Below are 19,123 nucleotides of genomic sequence, written 5' to 3' on the forward strand. Positions count from 1 at the left end.
CTTTGTGTTGCCTAACGGCAGAATAGGTCCTTGACACAGTTTCCAAAGAAAAAGGAGGCTTTGAGAGAAAGTTGGAAATGAGACATGAGAGTTCATCCAGTCACATAGATAAACGGACGGGTCGGTGGAAAATGAAACTGCTCAGCGGCACAGATACATTGTCAGCATCTAACAACCCAAATTATCACACGGATAAATATCATTAGCAGTTATTGAACAAACACTAGCTCAGGTTTACATCTAACAGTCGGCAATTTTTTTTTTTTTTTACCCCAGACATCTGTTTTGCAGGATGGGAAATGACGAGCAATAATTTTGTAGGAATTGCGTGTCCCCAGAAAAACACACATAACAGAAGGAAATTGTTTAAAATACAATTTATATCATGTTTTCTGAATAAGAAAAAAAATATTTTTAGAATAGTAAATTGTTATATTTTTTTTTTCAATTTTTTTAAAATTTAAATATTTATTTATTTTTTCAATTTTTTTAAAATTTAAATTAAGTCAAGATATAATGCTAATAATGTGAGTTGATTCTTTCATCATCAAATATGATTCAAGATTCAGCCCCTGGTGGTTAAACTGGGGAGGATTCACTTTTTATCCACAGTCTCACTGAACCACTGAGTTCAGTTACCAACGCTGCACGACATTATTGTATGTTTTATTACATAAAACGCTGAGAAAATAGTGTCAAACTCAAGGTCCGGGGGCCAAATGTGGTCCGCCAAGTTTCCATTTTGTATGGATAAAAGCACGGACCGGCGCCGCACAGAAAGAATGAATCATTTACATTATTTCCGTTTTGTTATCTAATTCTGAACGACGTTTGTAGGAATCACACAATGACTTATCATACAAATATAGACTTATTTTTGGTCTTAAATTTGTCTCGGACCGTGTTTGTTTCGACACGCGCTTCAACAATAACAGTATTCATCAAATCAAGCTAGTCCAGACAGGTCAATTAAACATGTCCAAGTGAAAGTGTGTCCCTCGCCTCTCGCTTCCTGATTGCGAAACGCATCTCGGGCAAATCCTGATTGCCAGGAAGTTAACAGCACAGTGGAATTCCCAGATAGGCTCAGCAGTTCCCAGATGATTTGACCCCTGGCTTTATCTGGAAGACGTCCATGAACAACAGTTTCCTTCATTTTTCTCTTTTTTTTTTCTTCCCCTCAGACACTGGCCTAAAATACTTCGCTCCTGCAAACGCATCTAAGAGTCAAGAGTGCAGCCGGTCACCTGCTGCCGCAGCGAGGATGACCAACGTACGTCTGAGAGAGTCTTCTTGAGTCATCTCGGCCATGACTGCACCCAGTGACCGTGGTTGGTTAGATCGTCTTCTCGGAACGATCCGACTGTAATATTTTTCAAAGAAACCTCCACGGGGGGCTAAACTTTTCACACTCGATGCCCTGGTCTGCAGCAGGGGTAACGAGGATCAGTGAGATGCTGGGAGGCTTCTGGGTAATTGGGTACTTTTTGATGTTTTGAAGGGATTCATTATGGACACTACTAATTTGGCTTATCCTATTCTGGAATATAGTCGTCGGGGGGGAAGAGGGGGGGCGCTGGGGCAGGGGGTCAATGAGCTGACGAGAAACGGGACGAAAATGACGCATCGTTGTCATGAAGGCTGTCTGCTTCTTCTGCTTTGCAGTCACACGATGCTTGTCGCTTGGTTTCTTTTTTCGGAATGTATGAATCTGTTTTTTGACATTCTTTGAAATTTACATTTTTGTTCTATAATTTGGGGGTAATTTTAGCTGCTTTATTATACTGTACATTTTAGCTAATTGTATTGGCAAAATTAGATAAATCGATGGATGGATGCATGAATGGATGCCTAGATGGATAGATGGATGGATGGATGGATGGATGGATGGATGGATGCCTGGATGGATGGATGGATGGATGGATGGATGGATGCATGGATGGATGGATAGACAGAAAAACAACACCTGCTGCTTCCTCTTTCCACTATCGAAGTACGACAGAGTAAATGTTTGTCATTTTCAAGCACTTAGACATTTGGGGGTGAAAGGTAAGTGACAAATGTTCAGGCCCAGTCTGTTGAATATGGGCAAACACATCTGCTGAGGGAACCGACTGCTGGGCAACAGTCAAGTTCCCGGAGCCTTTCTAAGAAGTCAACCGTGAACGTGTGTTATTGGAATAAGACTGAAAGGCTCCCATGTGCCAAACGTTAAACATACCAACAACTCTATGGGGAGATATTCCCTTCTTATTTCGTTGTTTCGTTAACAGCGAGACTCGAGAAATTTGCTGCGAAAGTTCCGGTAAAAACAGGTCAAACTAAAAAAAAATGTTTACAAAGCTGTTCTCCCGTACAGCAGAGAATAGGATATTTAGGATAAGTCGAATGCTAACTTAGTAGGATTAGGTTGATTAGGAAGTCAAAATCGGAATGTTTTCAAATTATTGTTACTCTTTTGAATCTTAAATAACTGTAACCTTTCACTTTCATCCGAATAAATCAAGTTGAAATAAAATCTTGATCGACGGCTGCAATCACGTGACAGAGTATAACGAACCCAATCAAAAACTAATTCTAGAAAAATGACTTGGCGGGCCAAATCAAAAACTAATTCTAGAAAAATGACTTGGCGGGCCACCTTTGGCCCGCGGGCCTTGAGTTTGACACATGCAGGCAAACGTTCACACGATCTACCAACATTTGCTACTGTCCACATATATATTTATTACAATACTTTACTCCTCTTTACTCCTCACCCTCCCGTGACCCTTAGGAAATGTAAGGACACTGTGGGAAAAAACAAACAAAACATGGACATCTCTCGTCTGATGTGTAAAAGCCCTCGCACTGTTATAAATTTGTGACCAAGCTTTTAGAGTTTGGCACTGGTGTTGTTTTGGGGAGTTCGTCATTTTAATGGAGAATAAATGCAACAGAGACGGGCAACAAATTTCCAATGTTTCCCCATCCCTGGTCCAGTGTGTCACATGGTCATGTGTGGGAAATTTGTGATCCTCCGGGAGAACCCACATTCATCATGTGGTGCTGCGCAGCAGTGGTCACATGGGTGATGACTTTTTTTTTTTTTTTTTTTTTTTTCTTTCTTGAAGATAAAGCCCCGGGATATCACATCCGGTTTCAGCCTCTGCTTTCCCTTGTATCAGGATGACAACGTAATGTATTTACGCACACACGGATAAACTCTAGGGACCAGTGCCATACTAGTCTATCCCAGTGGATATGTCACATAAAGAAAATAAATTTAAAAAAAATAATAAAATGATCCTAAAGGGATTATTATATTTAAACACATACCCTTTGTCAAAAGCGTTTTTGTTTACCATCTTTCATATTTTTCTATTGTACCTGAACGCCCCTCAGTACGGACATGACACTGATTGCGTCCCTAATTTTTTTTTAAAAAAATTGTAAATTTAAGGACGGTCAGGGATTGGAGGGTTGTGAACCTTCTTGACGTAGCAATCATTATCTTAGTATACCATCTATCCATCTATTCCCAAGCCAAGTACAGTGTTGTAAAAAATACAACTAGTTGAACTTTGTCTCCCTCTAGTGGTACACATTGGAGGTACATGGAAAAAGCTAAAGTAGTCTATGTTTTACCTGGTGCGGGGGCTTCTGCTGATGATGACGACATCAACGGAGGTGGGCTGTATTGATCTGAGTGTGGAGACGCTGGCATTACATTGTTAAGAACAGCAGAGTATCAAAATACAACATCTTTTAGTCCACGGTTTCCACACTTTTTTTTTTGGCGTGACAGCTACTATTCAAATGACCAGGCTAAAGTGATTTACCTACACTGAAAACATTCAAATATAGTCACTAATATAAACTCAACTTATAACTATATACACAATATATTTTTGGGTACTGATAAAATGTATCTAGCTGTATGGCACTACTACACACTGCAGAACTGTATTTGTTTTTATTTTTTTATTTTAAATTGCTCATGATCTACCAGCACTTCCTCTGCAATATACTGGTAGACTTAACGGGCATCCGTTTCAGACTTTATTTAGTTAGTATCTAAAACATCTGAAAACACTGCCGGGTTATTTTTAAATAGAGTAAATGGAAATAACTGGATAAATTTTTATATTTTTTCCCCTCTGTGACCTAGTACCACAGACTGATACCAATCAGCAGACTGAGAGTTGGGGACAATTCCTCATCAAAAACTGTAAATAAAGTAAATTTACATTCAAAAGAAGCGATCACACCTGGACATGTTTATTACATTTATTAAATATAGCTAATGTTATTCCATCCATAGCAAGTCTTGGTATACCTTTCATTTTAATTCATGTCATGTACATAAACGAAAAAAACATTAAAAACAAACAGAGAGAGAAAGAGAGACTACATGGACTAACATTGTTCAAAGAGAAACTGATTTTTTTAAAACATTAGGTTAAAAAAAATGTCGTTGATTCATTCGGCTGCACAGCTCGTGTACCGAGGCCGCACGCTGTGGTACGGTACAGTACGTAATGTTTGAAATGACGCGATATGCGGCACAATTAACAAAGTGGAATTTTATGCACAATAAGGAATCTGCAACAGGAATAAGAAGTGCTGCCAAACAAAGGGAGTGGGTGGGGAGGGTGGGGGGGGCAGGGGAATGGGTACATACAGTATTACATCCATCTCAGAACCACATAAGCAAAGCCTACGAGGAAGACCAGAAAAAAAAAACCCCCAGAGAAAAACGTGGTATTAAAAAACTATCCAAGGTAAGAAATCTATACAATCTTTACATTTAAAAACCGGCGACATTCCGTCTAGTAGAAACAAAGCCTTGAGCAAAGCATCGACTATGAAAATCTCAAAATACAGCCGTCTTCTAACACTATCGTATACGGGACATCACTGATGTCAGCTGCTTTACACAAACAAACCAGCGGGAGGGGACACGCCCATCGGTTTATTTATCACGTACAAACAAGCCAGGACAGAGGCTGCACAGGTGGACTGGAGTGAAAATGTTAAGTCTGCTGGGTTTGTTTGTTTGTTTGGGTTTTTTTTTTTTTTAATTCCTGTCACCGCCGCTGATCAGGTAACAATGAGGAACAATTCCATACAATCAAAGTGCAACTTCGGCAAGTCAACGACGTCATTGACCGACCTGTCCTGTCCTGTCTCTCTGCCTCTTTAAGACAAACATCATCTGCTAAGACAAAAAAAAACAAACACATCTGCCTCATCAGATTTTTTTTTTAAAAAATGGCTTGAACAGTTAATTACCCATTATAGATTTCTCTAGTTTAAAAATATAAATATCTCTGTGTAAAAAATAGAACGAGGGGTATAAAGAAAAGAAAGAATTCTTGGCAAGATTTTTCTTTCTAAGTCTCCAAACATGGGGCAGGATGTTGTTTTTTTTGTTTTTTTTTTATGTTTAACGTTGTGGAGCTGCAGTACTTTGGGATGAGCTTTGTTGACGGTCATTTGATGGGTGGAGTTGATGTTGTGCTTTCAGACCAGAGGGAGGCGCTACAGTCTTAAATCTGAATGTTTATGTCCAACCTCCTGGAAAGCATTTAAAGTGAAAAACCACCGGTGGTCTGGACCCTTCAGTTCTCTTGCACTCTGGGAGGTTCCACCTCACTTTGGCCTAACGGGTCGGTCTCCATCCTGCACTTCTTGGGCGGTCTGTCTTGTGTCACCACCACTGTGTCTCTGTGATCTAGCAGGGGCTCCAGAGACCCGTTGCTATCGTGGCTGAATGTCTGGACTGCGGGCTGGCTGCAGCCGTTGGAGTTGTTGTCCAAAATTGGAGGAGGTTCCACCTTAAGGCTGGAGGGGCCGTTGGACTGAGCTGGTTCTAGTTTTACTTGTTTCACTGAAGGCAATGTGGCGCCATCTATTGGGTGGTTGGAAATGTGACCTGCGATACCTGACGGACAAATTTTCAGAGTTAAGACTAAAAAGAGATTCATTCATAGCGCTGGAAATCTTACAAGAACCCATGTGCGGCTTTGGAGCCTGACCGTTTTGACTGCTGCTGTCCTCCTTCTCTGAGTGGCTTGTGCTGCTGCTTGAAGTGTTAGGAGGAGGTGAGGCGGCTCTGCTGGACGTCGCGCTTTCCGTCTCATCTAATAACCTGTCCATGTAGTCTCTGGTGACACAGATCAGTAAAATATTTCAACATATTGATTGACGGGAGGAATGACGCCCTCTGTATATCCAATAATTCTACCATCCATCCCTTAGCAACTCTGTCATATTTTCTTGGGATTTTTCCATATTAATAATTCCACTATTTGGATTAGTCTCAAATAAAAACTGTAATTGTCTTGCCAGGAAAGTTGCAAATTCTTGTCAAAACACCTAACAAAGTTGAGCACAATTTTCATTTTATTTTTTTTTAATAATCCAAAAATCAAACGCCGACTTACGTGACACCAGGATGAAGGTTGTATTTTCTTTTCCCAAGTCTGGTTTGCTGTGCAAAGAAATCATAACGCTCAGACTTCTTCCACATGTAATAAAAGGCCACACAATCTCCTACAGACCTAGTTCTCACCTGAAAGATTTGATTCAGCAGACATGAAAGTACCATTATTAGCATCATTTGAGGAGACGGAGTCAACACATCATCACAGATGAAGGTCATGACATGCAGACATAAACACAGACACCGTCAAAGAACACACTGCACAGAGGCACAGATCGGCCAAGAGTACACGCGCGTTAACGCACAGTAAAACGGACCCAACACACACACACACACACACACACATTGAACACAGTTAATATTTAAAACGACTGTTACCTTATTGGCCTGTATTAAATTAAAGTCTTTCCCGTAAGACTTGAGTCCTTGTTCAAAATTTCTGCATTCCTCTTCAGTCCACACTGAAATCTCTTCTGTAACAAAAACAGAGTCTGAGTCACGCTACATATTTAAAAAAAAGGTTTCATTTTAGATCAGTTTTTCTTGACCTACCTCTGGCTGCTTTCACATTGAACCTTAATCTTCTTAAAGCTTCCTCTGTATCAAAGTCACATTTCACCAGCTCATATAACGCCTGCAAGAGAGACAGGACCAAATACGTTTGCGTGAAATACATTGTTCCAAATAAAACACGTGGCACGGTTTCTATTAACGAATAAAATGACACAAAAGTCTCTTACTTGTTAAATTAGAAACTGAGCACTATATAATAACGTCCATAAATTTGCATTATTATTGCAACATTATGTGGAATGAAAAAAAAATCATAGTCAAACATTTTAGTACCGTACGTACTCGCATATATCCCAAATTTAAAACACCAAAAAATATTTTTACCACGGCAAAAAATGAAAACATTATGGCCGGCTCATACACGAGTTTTTGTAAATAATCGCCATTTTGGGATCAATTTTCAGGGGTCGGCCTATGCGCGAATCGGCTAATACGCAAAGATGCACAGTAATTAATTTGGACAACAGTGAAGCGCCATCTATGGCGAAGAAAAAAAAAATCGAAACAACTATTTTCCATTATACAGTTTTGGTCTTTTGATCACATTTATTGAGCAAAATTAAAATATAAACATCCACAATTAGCAGCTCTGTCCACCATACCCATCCATCAAATAAATATTTCTTGGTCCGCAAATTGAATGCAGGAAACGTTTTGATCTCACCTGCTCATTGTCTTTGATATGAGATCCCTCAGGAATGGCGTCCACTCCCTTCTCTTCTCCTGTTCTTCTAGAGGCTTCTGTTAAAAACTCCACGACTTTGCCTTCAGGAAGACACTCTGGGTTCCACAATAACTGGTCGTCGTTTTCGTAAACTGTAGGTAGAATTAGCATCAAACAGTGACGTCTATTTTGTCACTGTATAATTAACGCTAGAAATGTCATTTGTGTTTGTCAAAAGAAGAGCAAAGAAACTCACCTTTTTCATTCTCCTTATATTTACACAGGCCCACAGGGGTCTCTGCCTGATACATAGAGCCTACCATAATTTCCTGTTGAAAAAAAAAAAAACAGTTTGATTTGATGAAAATGTGAAATAAGTCACCAAATGTAGTTAAAATATTTTGAGTGCACACCAACGTGTTTTAGCAAATATTTTGGAGTATTTGCTGAGAAAATTGGGTTTTGGCAAAATCAAAAAAAATATTGGGGCCAAAATAGTATCTTGTCTGGACCAAAGAAGTTCTCAAAAGTACCTTTTTCCAATCTTCCGAAGGAACATAGTCCTCATCTTCGTCCGACTCCTCTTCTGCATCATTATTCCCTGAGAATAGATGGGAGAAGATTTTTTATGTCATGTGTCACAAAACAGACGGCAACAAAAAATGAAGTAGAAAAAGACAAAAAAAAATTACCCTCAAAATACATTAACTTCTGAGCTCGGATCATATCTGCCGTGCCAAGGGATCTGACTGAGCGCGTGCGGATCTCAGACGTCGTCTTGGTCACATTCACTGGTCCGGTTGAGTTCTTCTCGGCCAAACTCTGTGACACAGAGCAGATTGTAAATGCTGCTAAAATATGAAAATAATCACCAGAACAAAAATCATCTATTTTCTTTGAAAACAGCAACTATTGCTAAAACCTCACACACCTCATTTCTCTTCAACTCTTCTGTGCTTCTGCTGCTCTCGTCATTGTCTAGCTCTTCTTCCTCATCGTCCTCTTCATCTTCTTCTTCTTCCTCTTCTGCCTCCTCCTCTTCTTCTTCATCGTCCTCATCTGCTGTCGATCCACCTCCGTAACCGTACAAACTCAGCAGCTCGTGAATGGGCATTTCACCCTCCTTTTTCAGGAAAAGAATACTGGTTAACTTGACAAAGGCACAGGACTAAGAAAACAAAAAAAAGGGTGCTGAAAATGAATACAAACCCGCGCAAGATCTTCAATCTCATTTGCATGGGTGTCCTCTGTTGTCTCCATCAGTTCCTCCTCATCCAGGGTTCGCTCGTCATCAAAGTCGTGAACAAGCATCTCTGCCGAAGGGTCAAAATCGTGGTCATCGGAACCTACTGAACCCCCTAGAAAAGTAGGAAAAATAGAGAGGAAACATGAACAATAAAAACATTGAACAAATATCATCAGCACATAATAAGCAATAACAGGGTTAACAGAGGAATGTTTGTTGAGAAAAATCAAAAAAAAAAAAAAAAAGAAACACTAGTAATCTCTCTGTACTACTAAAGCTAACGTTTAGTGGTTTTACTAGCACAAGTAATTAAATAACATCGGCACATTCTTTCAATATGGAAAGTAATAATTAGATTTGTCCCGTTAGATGGGTTTAAATATAAAAATAATCAACTGTCACCGTGAGGAAACCAAAAGCGTATAACCATTTATTGGAACCAACAGGAAGAATTGCAGAATTTTGAGTCCAAGTGCATGTCTCTAATTCTAAGTTAGTATTTATAGAATTATTATTGTAATAATAGTAGTTCCGTAGAAAGTAAAGTACAGAAAGAAAATATATTTTCAGACAAACGTACCTGGGCTTGAATTACCAAGGGAGGGCTGGAAAATAAAAATAAAAAAACCATCAAGCAACATGTTTTTTAGCTGCAAATATATCACAATAAAATATGGCATATCGCTATAGTTAAACTGTTTTTGTGAACATGGACGCAAATGCATCCATTTCCTGTCACGTTACAAAAAAATGCAATAAATGAATTGTCATGGCAGAAAATTAGGACTCAAAATAATGTCCAGGATGCAGTTGAAGCTCAAGGTTATGCAAATAAAATCGACTGCTAAAACGTAACTTTCAGTGCCGTGACAACTTGTTGACAACCTTCTTTTTGAAGGGCTTCACTTTCAGACAGTTACAGAAGTCACATCCATCGGTAATAAATAGTGTAGGTTTGTTCAAATACGCAACAACATTGTGATGGCTGTTACTGACCAAAACACTGTTTATTTGTTGGAAACTGCACATATAGATACGTATCTAATTAAAGAAATACAACAGCAATACAACGGGTATTGAAAAACGCAAATAGACAATAGACCAATACGCACGAATTCCCTATTGACGTGATAGCCATTGTTTATTAAGCTTTCCACAACAACATATGCATACAAGTTTATGAAATACATCTATTTGTCCGTGTTTAACGTACAGGAGGTACGAAGGAAAACTGGAAGAAAAGCGCGCTCTGACTCGTCTGCAGTGAAACAAGAGAAGAAAACAAATAAAAGCTGTACACCACATCTTAATAATATTTTTTTTTAAATAACATTTTTTAGAGTGAATACATAGATGTGAAAATAAATACAGCTCTGTTTACCGCCTGTGTTTATCTACACTTAGTGCTAACTATGTTATTGACTAGCTCCACTGGCTAACTTACAATACAAGTTAATGCTAATTCTACTTTTATAAATGTAGCTAATCTAACCAAGTTCAAATTATTCCAGCACCTGCAACTGAGGAGCAAATTTAACGTAATTCACACCAGTGAAGTTGAACTTTTCGCCATTTATTTACACAGTATTACGTATGTAAGCGGAGTAAATAAAGTATGAAACTGAAACCGCGAAGTATCGCAGCTAACGCCGCAGCGCTATACCGTCAAAGCTAACGCTGCTAACCTGAGCTAAAAATCCGAACTTTTTTACTAAACATGTTATTGTCCACAGTCGGTAACGGTCAAGATAAGCGGGATGCTTTTGAGATATTACCTTTAAATACCACGGCGAAAACACGACCGAGATATTAAAGTTTTTTAAGATATCTAATTTTTATATTTTTCCGAATATTCATTTCAGACTTACCTCCGCCATGTTTGCGATCCTACAGGGTCACCTCAGGGGTCAGCAGAAGTCCCCGGATGTGGAGCCCCGCCCACATGTATTTTGTAGTGTGTTTATCCGTTATGTTCTTCTCACTTGTGATTTTTAGATTTAAAATAGCGTTTATGAGTGTGTTGATATTCTTTCAGATTAACTTAAACAACTAGAATATGCCTAAAAATTTAATTTGTCTCATGTAAAAGCACACAAAACTACCAATTTAAGCAGTCATCAGTAGAAACTGGCCCTAGAAACCCTGCTCATTGTTTTGTCTTATTTGCAACAAACTTCAAGTATTGATAATATCTTAATAATACGGCATTACTCGATAAATACTACAGATTGAAATAGACCAATAATGGATCAATAATCTCTGGACTACCAAGAGACTAAATATCAGAAAATCATTTATGAAAAATAAATACAGTTCTGTTCACCGCCTGTGTTTATCACTTATCTCCGGCATTACTCGATATATACTACTGATTAAAATAGACCAATAATGGATCAATAATCTCTGGACTACCAAGAGACTTTTGTCTTGTTGAACAATAAAATATATTGTAAAAACAAAACAAAAAAAAGGTTTGTAATAAGCCAAAACTGCATTAGTATCATAGTGTTCCATTCGCTTTTGTGCATTATAAAGGTTTGTAATGAGCCAAAACAGCATTAGCATCTTAGTGTTCCATTCGCTTTTGTGCATTATTTTTCTACCTGCATCTTAAAATAACCTGTACTACGCTGGTTATAGTCAATAGTATATGGCGTGTTATTGGGTTATACTGCATATCTCTATTTGGTCAGTGACTGCATTTAGATCATCTCTTTTCCATGACAGAATACAGTTTGATTAGTGCATTTTTTATCTCCTGTCCTATCACGATAGTGACCACAAGCTCCACTATGTTGCTATGTGAAGAGCTATCATCACAGCCTTTGGTAGAAACTGGAATCTCCATATCCCCATTAAGAGACACTTAACCTAATCCACTGCAATAAAGAGCCCGCAGTTTAGACAATAAAAAGAGCATTTACTTCTCTGACATTTAGTTAATCAGCGATCACAACAATCATAATCATAACATGGCATAGATTCCCACACATTTGCTACTAAAAGCCCGTGATGATCACGTCAGTCAATAAACTCTTTTCGGGAAAGCCTCCCTGGACGGTGTGTGACATCAGCGTAGAGTAGCTGTTATAAAGGGACACAGGGTCAACAAAGTCCCATCAACAAACACAGGGGTAACGAGTAAATTAGAGGAGCTTAGCGCCATGAAATCCTTACACTTGTGTGCCATGCTGCTGTGTGTGTTGTGTGCAGCACAGGTAGACACACGGGATGACACAAACACGCTCAGGCTGTGTGGGAGGGCGTTTCTTCGAGCGGTGGTGTACACCTGTGGAGGATCGAGGTGGAGGAGACTCCTGGGAGAGGACGCTGTGCAGCAGGGTGAGTACACAAAATGAAACATTTTTTACTTTAAAAGCTTTGAATCAAAAATCAACCACATTTTTTAACATAAAATACACACTGCAACAACAGTATTTATAGTAATATTTATGAATATTTAGCTAATATTTAGCTACATCGATTAGCTAAACAAAGATTATCAGTTAAAACGTAAACATATTGCAGCACGTGCGATTTATGGGATAGAATGGAAATGTATCATTAAGTCACCTACTTTGATAACAAACAAACAAAAAAAAAAGATTCTAAAAATCTAAAAACCTCTGATGTCCCAACAGGCACCACGGAGCCACACGTGCGTCAGACGACAAACCTGCCAGCGATTGACCGCCACTGGCGTGACCAAAACGAAGCCCTGAAAAACGAGTGCTGTCAGATAGGCTGTCAAACGAGTGACCTTTTTATGCTCTGCTAGAAGGATCCACCGGAGGCCGCCGTCAGTTATTTACAGTCTTTTAATATGCATTGTATAAATGACCTTGTCCTGTTCCCAGTGAATGGATAATAAAAGAAAACAAAACATCAAAAAGTTTTACTCACGAGCATTTGTACGTGACAAAACATACGAAACATTTACCAGGAAAAATAGAAAGATATCACTCAAAGTAAACGCCATATACAGTTGCTACTCCGAACAGAGAGCTATTCGTGAAAGAGTAGCAGGCAAAACTGTCGGTGGTCGCGTCCCACAGGCAGCGGCTGCTCATCTGCATGCTCTGTCCCGCCTGCTGGCCGATGTGGACCAGGACCACGATTTTATACCTGGGGATCATGAGATCTTTCACGCGCGCTCTGATCACCTGTGAGAAAACGTCAAACAGGAGAAGCGTTGATGGCACAATGTAGACATTTACATATATATATATATCTCATTTGTTCATGTTTATTCACCTCACATATTGTTTTAGTCATTTTTTGGGACCACTCCACTTCGTACTTCTCCTGTTGGAGGTAGCTGGAGAGTACATCCTTCAGGATGTGAGTGACAGCGGGGACAGGGAAGCGTTTGTGAGGTGCTGTGGTAGAGACACAAACAGAGTTACACCAGAGCTGCTGGTCAGGGCAGGCAGAGTGTTGATGTAGTCGCTGTGGTCTCACCCGTCTGGTAAGTGTTCTCCATTGTAACCACCATTCGAGTATTTTCATCATGGTGCCCTAGTTCATCCATGGATGAGACAATACTTACAGAGCTAATAAAAAATAAATAAAAAATTATCGTTTGATAAACAGCAACATAACAATCACAACCGTAGACCGTAAATTAAACAAAAAACTACTAGTGTACATTTTGAATGACTGTGGTTTGTGTTGGAGATATAAAAACACAAAAGACTTTTTTTTTAAATCTGAAATATCATAACAAATGGTGAACAGTCCCATCTTAATAGGCAAACTCATTTGGACTAAAATTATTTACTTAAAACGCTTCTAAAGTAAAAAAAAAAAAAAAAAAAAGAACAACAACAACAACGCGGGAAAACCAGAACAAAAATAAGCATTTCTCTTTCAGTATTTTTACGGATCGTAGCTTCTTTGACTCTGACTCCATGACTTCCGTCAGAGGGAACCTTCACTGTCCTTCTCTCTCGTCTCTGGTGTTTGTCTTTGAGCTGGTCAGACATGACAGCTCGTCTGTTTTGAAGGTGGTCTTTTCGGGATAAGAACAACCAAATAAATACAAGTGCGCAAAACGTCACTGGTATTTTGGTAAAATAGTCACAGTGGCCCGTTTATTAAGTGTGTTACCTGTATGGTTACTTTTAATGAAAACACATATACATCTTTTTTTAAAAAAAACGTTAAAAGCATGAGCGATAAAGGTTTAAACTTACCGACCTAAATCCCCCAAAACTAGCGTTCACCTTGCTGGGTATTACCATGACAACCAAGGAGCCGCCTGCGTCACCAAAACTGTCACAAAGTCTCGCGAGACTATACGCTCCCGAGAGTTGTGGACCTGTAAAAGATAACTCTTAAAAGCGGAAGTGGAAGAAGCGGAAGAAGTAACTAAAAATGAAAATAACCTAAAGAATAACTTGTAATTTTGGAAAAAGGTAATAAAATAAAAATCGCATGAAGTGTATTTTTATAGAATAAACATTTGCTAAAATATAAATATATATAAATATTATTAGTCGATGAAACTAATTTAACTTAAACATGGCAATAAGATTTAGACAACAAGACATTTTAAATAAACTAAAATTTACACCATAAAAGCTATAAAACATAGGTCCCAGTAATAGCTAGAAGACAGACAAAATTGCTGTTAAATTTATTGTATAATGAATAATAATAATAATAGCTTTCATTTTTATAGCCATATTTTCAGGATATCTATGGCGCTTGACATGGGCAATAATGAACTTTTGTTATGTGCAGTTGTAAAAGAAAGACAGAGAAATATTTTGAATTTCCTTTTTATTACTAAGTAATACAGGAATAACATTAAATTGATTTTAGTTTTTTTTTTTTAAATATTTATTTTTGAAATCTTTGGATGGGAAATTTACATGAGATGCTTTGCATATACAGGTCATGTTTTGCAAATGAGAACCGGGTCTCAAAGATTCGCCTGGTACAATGAGGGTTAAATAAATAAATAAATAAAATATACTGCGTCTGTTGCGGGGAAAACGAACACAGCAAATATTGTTTAAAAATAGGACCTTAATAATAATAATAATAATAAAAGAAAGATTTGCAGTTAATTGATAATTAAGGCAAAAGAACACATTAATAACAGAATTATTCATCGCAAGTTATTTTTGTAAAAAAATAAAAATTAAAAATAAAATGAAACACCCAATTCAAAAATATTCCCTACAGTGTGATGTTCTCACAGAAAACGATGCACATGTATGACATAAAGCCTTGGACTGTGCACAGGAGGATGTCAAAACACCTTTTATTTTGGACGCACAGAACGGGTTTAATCAATAAACGTATGCGAGACTAATCCGACGATGACCTCCTGAAGGTGATGTAAAAGGACCGGGGTGAAATGGATATTGCACTGATTAGACTTGAAAACGGACAAATGCAGGTTTCATGCCGCACTGTTCTGGAGTCATTTGAACGACAGTTACGCTTGTTTCTGAACGGTAAACTGATATGTAAGAGAAGCCTCGGAGAAGACGCAGGTCGTCCCATGAAACTATAAGCATTATGGTCGTTGCTGCTGACATCAGTTAAACCGAGAGACAGTCACAGACACTTCTATTTGTCCAGAGAAATATTTGAAACATAGCTTTTGTTTTTTCTTCAATATACACTTTTTACACTTTGTTGTTGTTGTTTTTTTTAATATTGCTCTTAGAAAACGATAAAACATTTGTTCAACACAGGGGGCGGGGGGGTGGAAACTAGAACACCGTTAGTGCTACCTTCGACAAGACGTGATTTGTTTTTTTTTTATGTCTTTGTCATGACCTCGGCCCTCGAACATCGCAGTCAAACAAAACTGCCACCAGATATTTTTCATCTTTCCGTTTGGATATTTCCCCTGAAACCTGAAGCTCCTTTTCGACGCACTATGGCACTCACAACTGCATCGGTACATCCTCAACATCTTAAGGCCTTTTTCTAAATAAAATATTTGACCCCAAAAACTGTTCCAGTCACAGTAGCAGCTTCCGTAACAAGTCTCACTTTACCATCACAAGATTCTGACCAATCAGGACACCACCACCACAAATACCATTGACATTTACTCTAAGTTCACATTTCCCTCGCACTTGATCATCATGCAACACTTTGCTGCTACTCTGTCTATCCAGTCTGCTCTTTAATGGTGTAATGCCATTTGTGATATTGAAAAGGACAAACCCTGACTCTAGGAAATTTGGTACACCCCCTTAAATGTAATAAAAACTAAAATTATTAATTTTGGTTTTTTTATTTTTTTTTATTGGAGCCATTATTTAACAGGCAATATTAGCCTAAAATGGGAAATGTACAATTCTCATCTAAAGAGAGGCAGAGAATCTGTTGAGATGACACTACAGATCTTTCACACATTGTGGAAAATATCTCTGCTTTAAGGTGGCAGTGTAAACCAGATATCTACTATATAAATCTAAAACCCACCGGAATATAAATGCAGAACAGGCGCTATTATACACTCAGCATTATTCAAATTTTTCAATTTTCCCCCCCATTGTGATTTAAAATCGTTTTAATGGTAAATATTAACCACTCACAATTTGTTTTACAGTGCATTTGTAATGTCAAGTTAGACCAAAAAAAAAGTTGGATCAGCGCGAAAAAAAAAAACGTAAAAAAAAATCTAATCGGAATTCCAATAATTTGACTTTTAAAATCTGAGCACGACTCATATAGAATAGAAATTAAAACGATGCAAAAGTCAAATAATAACTGTTGTGTACAAAAACGTCAACCATGGCTGCTAAAGATGAAGTTTCAGATTCATTGTAGACGGATCCATTGTCTTCACAGTCAATATAGCCACTTTCCCGGGCACCTCCCCCGAAACATGGACACTAATTATCGGCCAAATATTTCCCTGCGGAGCAGAGACAGACACAGTCAGAGAAAGGTCAGAGGTCGAACACAGATACCCGTCATTATTACTAACTCAAACCGACCTGCAGCGAATCTCTTCTTGACCAACGATAGCCGATAACCAGTACCAACTAGCTGGATGTCACAGCCTGACAAAGTACTTCCCTCACTGGTGAACTGAACGGAGAGCTGAGAAGGTTTACAGGGACCCTCTGTCATCTGGAACCTGCCCAGGAGAGCACCTACTCCTGCAGCGATCACAGGAAATAACACCATCATCACACATGCAAACATGTATTGGCTCGTCAACTGAGGTGAAGTCGATTTTTTTGACATGAAAATTAAATCTGAGGGCCTTGTAATGAAATATGTCACTGCTGTAATTCTTGAATGATAACAACATCACGCTTAATTTCAGTTACGTATCAAACCTGCAGCCTGAAGACGTGCACGACGATAGAATCACACATTGAAATTACACATAAAAAATTAAGCAAAAAAAAAGTGAATACCTTAAAGTAAACACAGAAAAAAGAGAAATAGACTGGAGGAGTATTCAAACCCCACACTCACCCCCATTTTCTGATCTATGAGAGAGGCTGGGAATCTTCCACAGTATTGTCTGCTGCTCTGGATTCCTTCAGGAGAAACGAAGGAATGTCTTACAACAGCCCGAAAAACTAGAATCAGCTCCTAAAGAGATCGAACGAGCTAGGCCTGGTTCAAAATACAAGGGGGTCCTCGGTTTACGACGTCCTCGACCTATGGCATCATTCTGACATACAGCGTTAAAAACTCGTCAACTAGTTGTTTTCATGCAAATAAAATATTTTATGATATAACATAATATATTTATTATCATCGTTTATATTAAATTAAATATAATTTTAGAACAGAACAGGACCCCCCGTAGATTGGATCAAAATTTGAAGAAAATTTGAAAGCAGAAGAAGAAGCCCTCACCAGATGGCAGGTGGGATCATGGTCTGGAGTTTGGCTGTGCCTCCATCTACAGGAACCAGGAAGTGGATGTTGTGTAGTGGGACAGGGAAAGCCATGGCCTCAGTGTTGTATTTATAGTCTATTCTAAGGTCGGTGTTGTTGGCGTCGCCTCTCCAGCTGACAGCCAGGTTCAACGGAGTACACTGGATCCCATCTGCTGACACCTAGAACACATGGAGACCCAGGGCATTATATTAGATAGCTAACATGTAACCTATAGTAAGTATTTGACTATTAAATGACACAAATGTGACATATGTGGTAAGGTTTACAGATTAGATAAGAGTAACCATAAAAGTAGGCACAAATAGTTTGAAGAAAAACAGCTCATAAAATAGCCGCAAACATTTAGCATAGGCATTGATAGCAGGAAACTGGCAATTTATGGACTTTAAGAGGCTCCGTGGTGTTAGTCGTACCAGCAAAAAAATGCCTAATGAAGAAAAAAATATATATAAGTTGCTCCGGAGTATGTGGCACCAGGCAAAGGATGTAAAAAAGTACAACTTACAGGAGTACCTGATACTGGTACACAAGCCTACAGTGCCCTCTAGCGGCTGTCAGTGTGAAAATAACAAACATGTACATTTTCAGTGGTACAGGTACAGTGGTCCAAAAAATACGCCACTAACAATCAAGTCAAAAAAGAAACTAAAAGGAATGCGATTTATAGTTCAAAACATACGCCACTAAGAATCAAGTCAAAAAAGAAACTAAAAGGAAGTCCCACAACAGCTAAACACATTAAATGTTCCCTAAAAGTTACCTGATATTTGATCATATCCACGTTGTAGTAAGTCGCCTGAGGCTTTTGTTCAGCCACTTTCTTCAAATGGCTCATCAGGTTTGGCATATTTACCCAGAACTCCTTGGAGTCTACAATGTCTGTCGTGGAATCACTACAGGATCAGAGCTACACAGTTAAACATTGGCTCGATATTGTGCATTATTTATTTACAGAAGGCTCAACGGCCTTGTGAGTGAGCCACGGCCGTGTTTTTCTTTTTAAGTGACATTTTCCTACCAGCAGAGCAGCTGTGGGTTGGGGAGAACCTGCTCCAGTCGGCTGTAGTTACTGATATTAAATGTGAGAACTGGTTGAGCCGGGTGGTTGGCAAAGTGCCTGGTGATGCCCGCGGGGAAGGACAGCACCATCTCCCCCGTGATCTTTACCACACATCTGGGACAGAGAGCGGAACAAGCCCAAACTGTTAGCCTCAAACTGAGCAAATGTAGAAGTCAATGATCGGAAATCTATGTCTACCTGCTGGGATCAGCGCCTTTAAAGTAGGCATTGATGGTTTCTGTGAAGGCAGCTGCCACC

General features: G+C 38.8%; 2 protein-coding genes and 1 pseudogene across 5 annotated transcripts; all 3 read right to left on the reverse strand.

Moving 5' to 3' along the window:
• Positions 1 to 4,255: 4,255 nt before the first annotated feature.
• On the reverse strand, positions 4,256 to 10,869 carry mier1b (mesoderm induction early response 1b, transcriptional regulator). Of its 4 annotated transcripts, none has more exons than XM_025052472.1 (13): positions 10,779 to 10,869; positions 9,491 to 9,515; positions 8,874 to 9,022; positions 8,596 to 8,787; positions 8,357 to 8,486; positions 8,198 to 8,265; positions 7,921 to 7,993; positions 7,665 to 7,816; positions 6,980 to 7,061; positions 6,806 to 6,897; positions 6,429 to 6,475; positions 6,021 to 6,148; positions 4,256 to 5,926 (listed from the first exon to the last, which is right to left on the reverse strand). In XM_025052472.1, the coding sequence occupies exons 1-13, from the start codon at positions 10,785 to 10,787 to the stop codon at positions 5,604 to 5,606; spliced, it is 1,470 nt and encodes a 489-aa protein (XP_024908240.1). In that variant the 5' UTR covers positions 10,788 to 10,869; the 3' UTR covers positions 4,256 to 5,603. The 4 variants fall into 4 exon arrangements, with proteins under 4 accessions (XP_024908240.1, XP_008331830.1, XP_016898079.1 ...); XM_008333608.3 differs by having other exon boundaries at positions 6,429 to 6,556; XM_017042590.2 differs by having other exon boundaries at positions 6,806 to 6,900.
• A 1,841-nt stretch (positions 10,870 to 12,710) lies between these two features.
• On the reverse strand, positions 12,711 to 14,244 carry LOC103395813 (tctex1 domain-containing protein 1-A). Its single transcript, XM_025052664.1, has 5 exons — positions 14,106 to 14,244; positions 13,780 to 13,921; positions 13,372 to 13,463; positions 13,165 to 13,289; positions 12,711 to 13,073 (listed from the first exon to the last, which is right to left on the reverse strand). The coding sequence occupies exons 2-5, from the start codon at positions 13,893 to 13,895 to the stop codon at positions 12,870 to 12,872; spliced, it is 537 nt and encodes a 178-aa protein (XP_024908432.1). The 5' UTR covers positions 13,896 to 13,921; positions 14,106 to 14,244; the 3' UTR covers positions 12,711 to 12,869.
• A 1,483-nt stretch (positions 14,245 to 15,727) lies between these two features.
• LOC103395815 (SH3-containing GRB2-like protein 3-interacting protein 1) overlaps positions 15,728 to 19,123 on the reverse strand; it is a 15,169-nt pseudogene continuing 11,773 nt past the window's right edge.

The sequence above is a fragment of the Cynoglossus semilaevis genome, chromosome 20, assembly GCF_000523025.1.
Source record: "Cynoglossus semilaevis isolate Cse_v1.0 chromosome 20, Cse_v1.0, whole genome shotgun sequence".
Classification (NCBI taxonomy): domain Eukaryota; kingdom Metazoa; phylum Chordata; class Actinopteri; order Pleuronectiformes; family Cynoglossidae; genus Cynoglossus; species Cynoglossus semilaevis.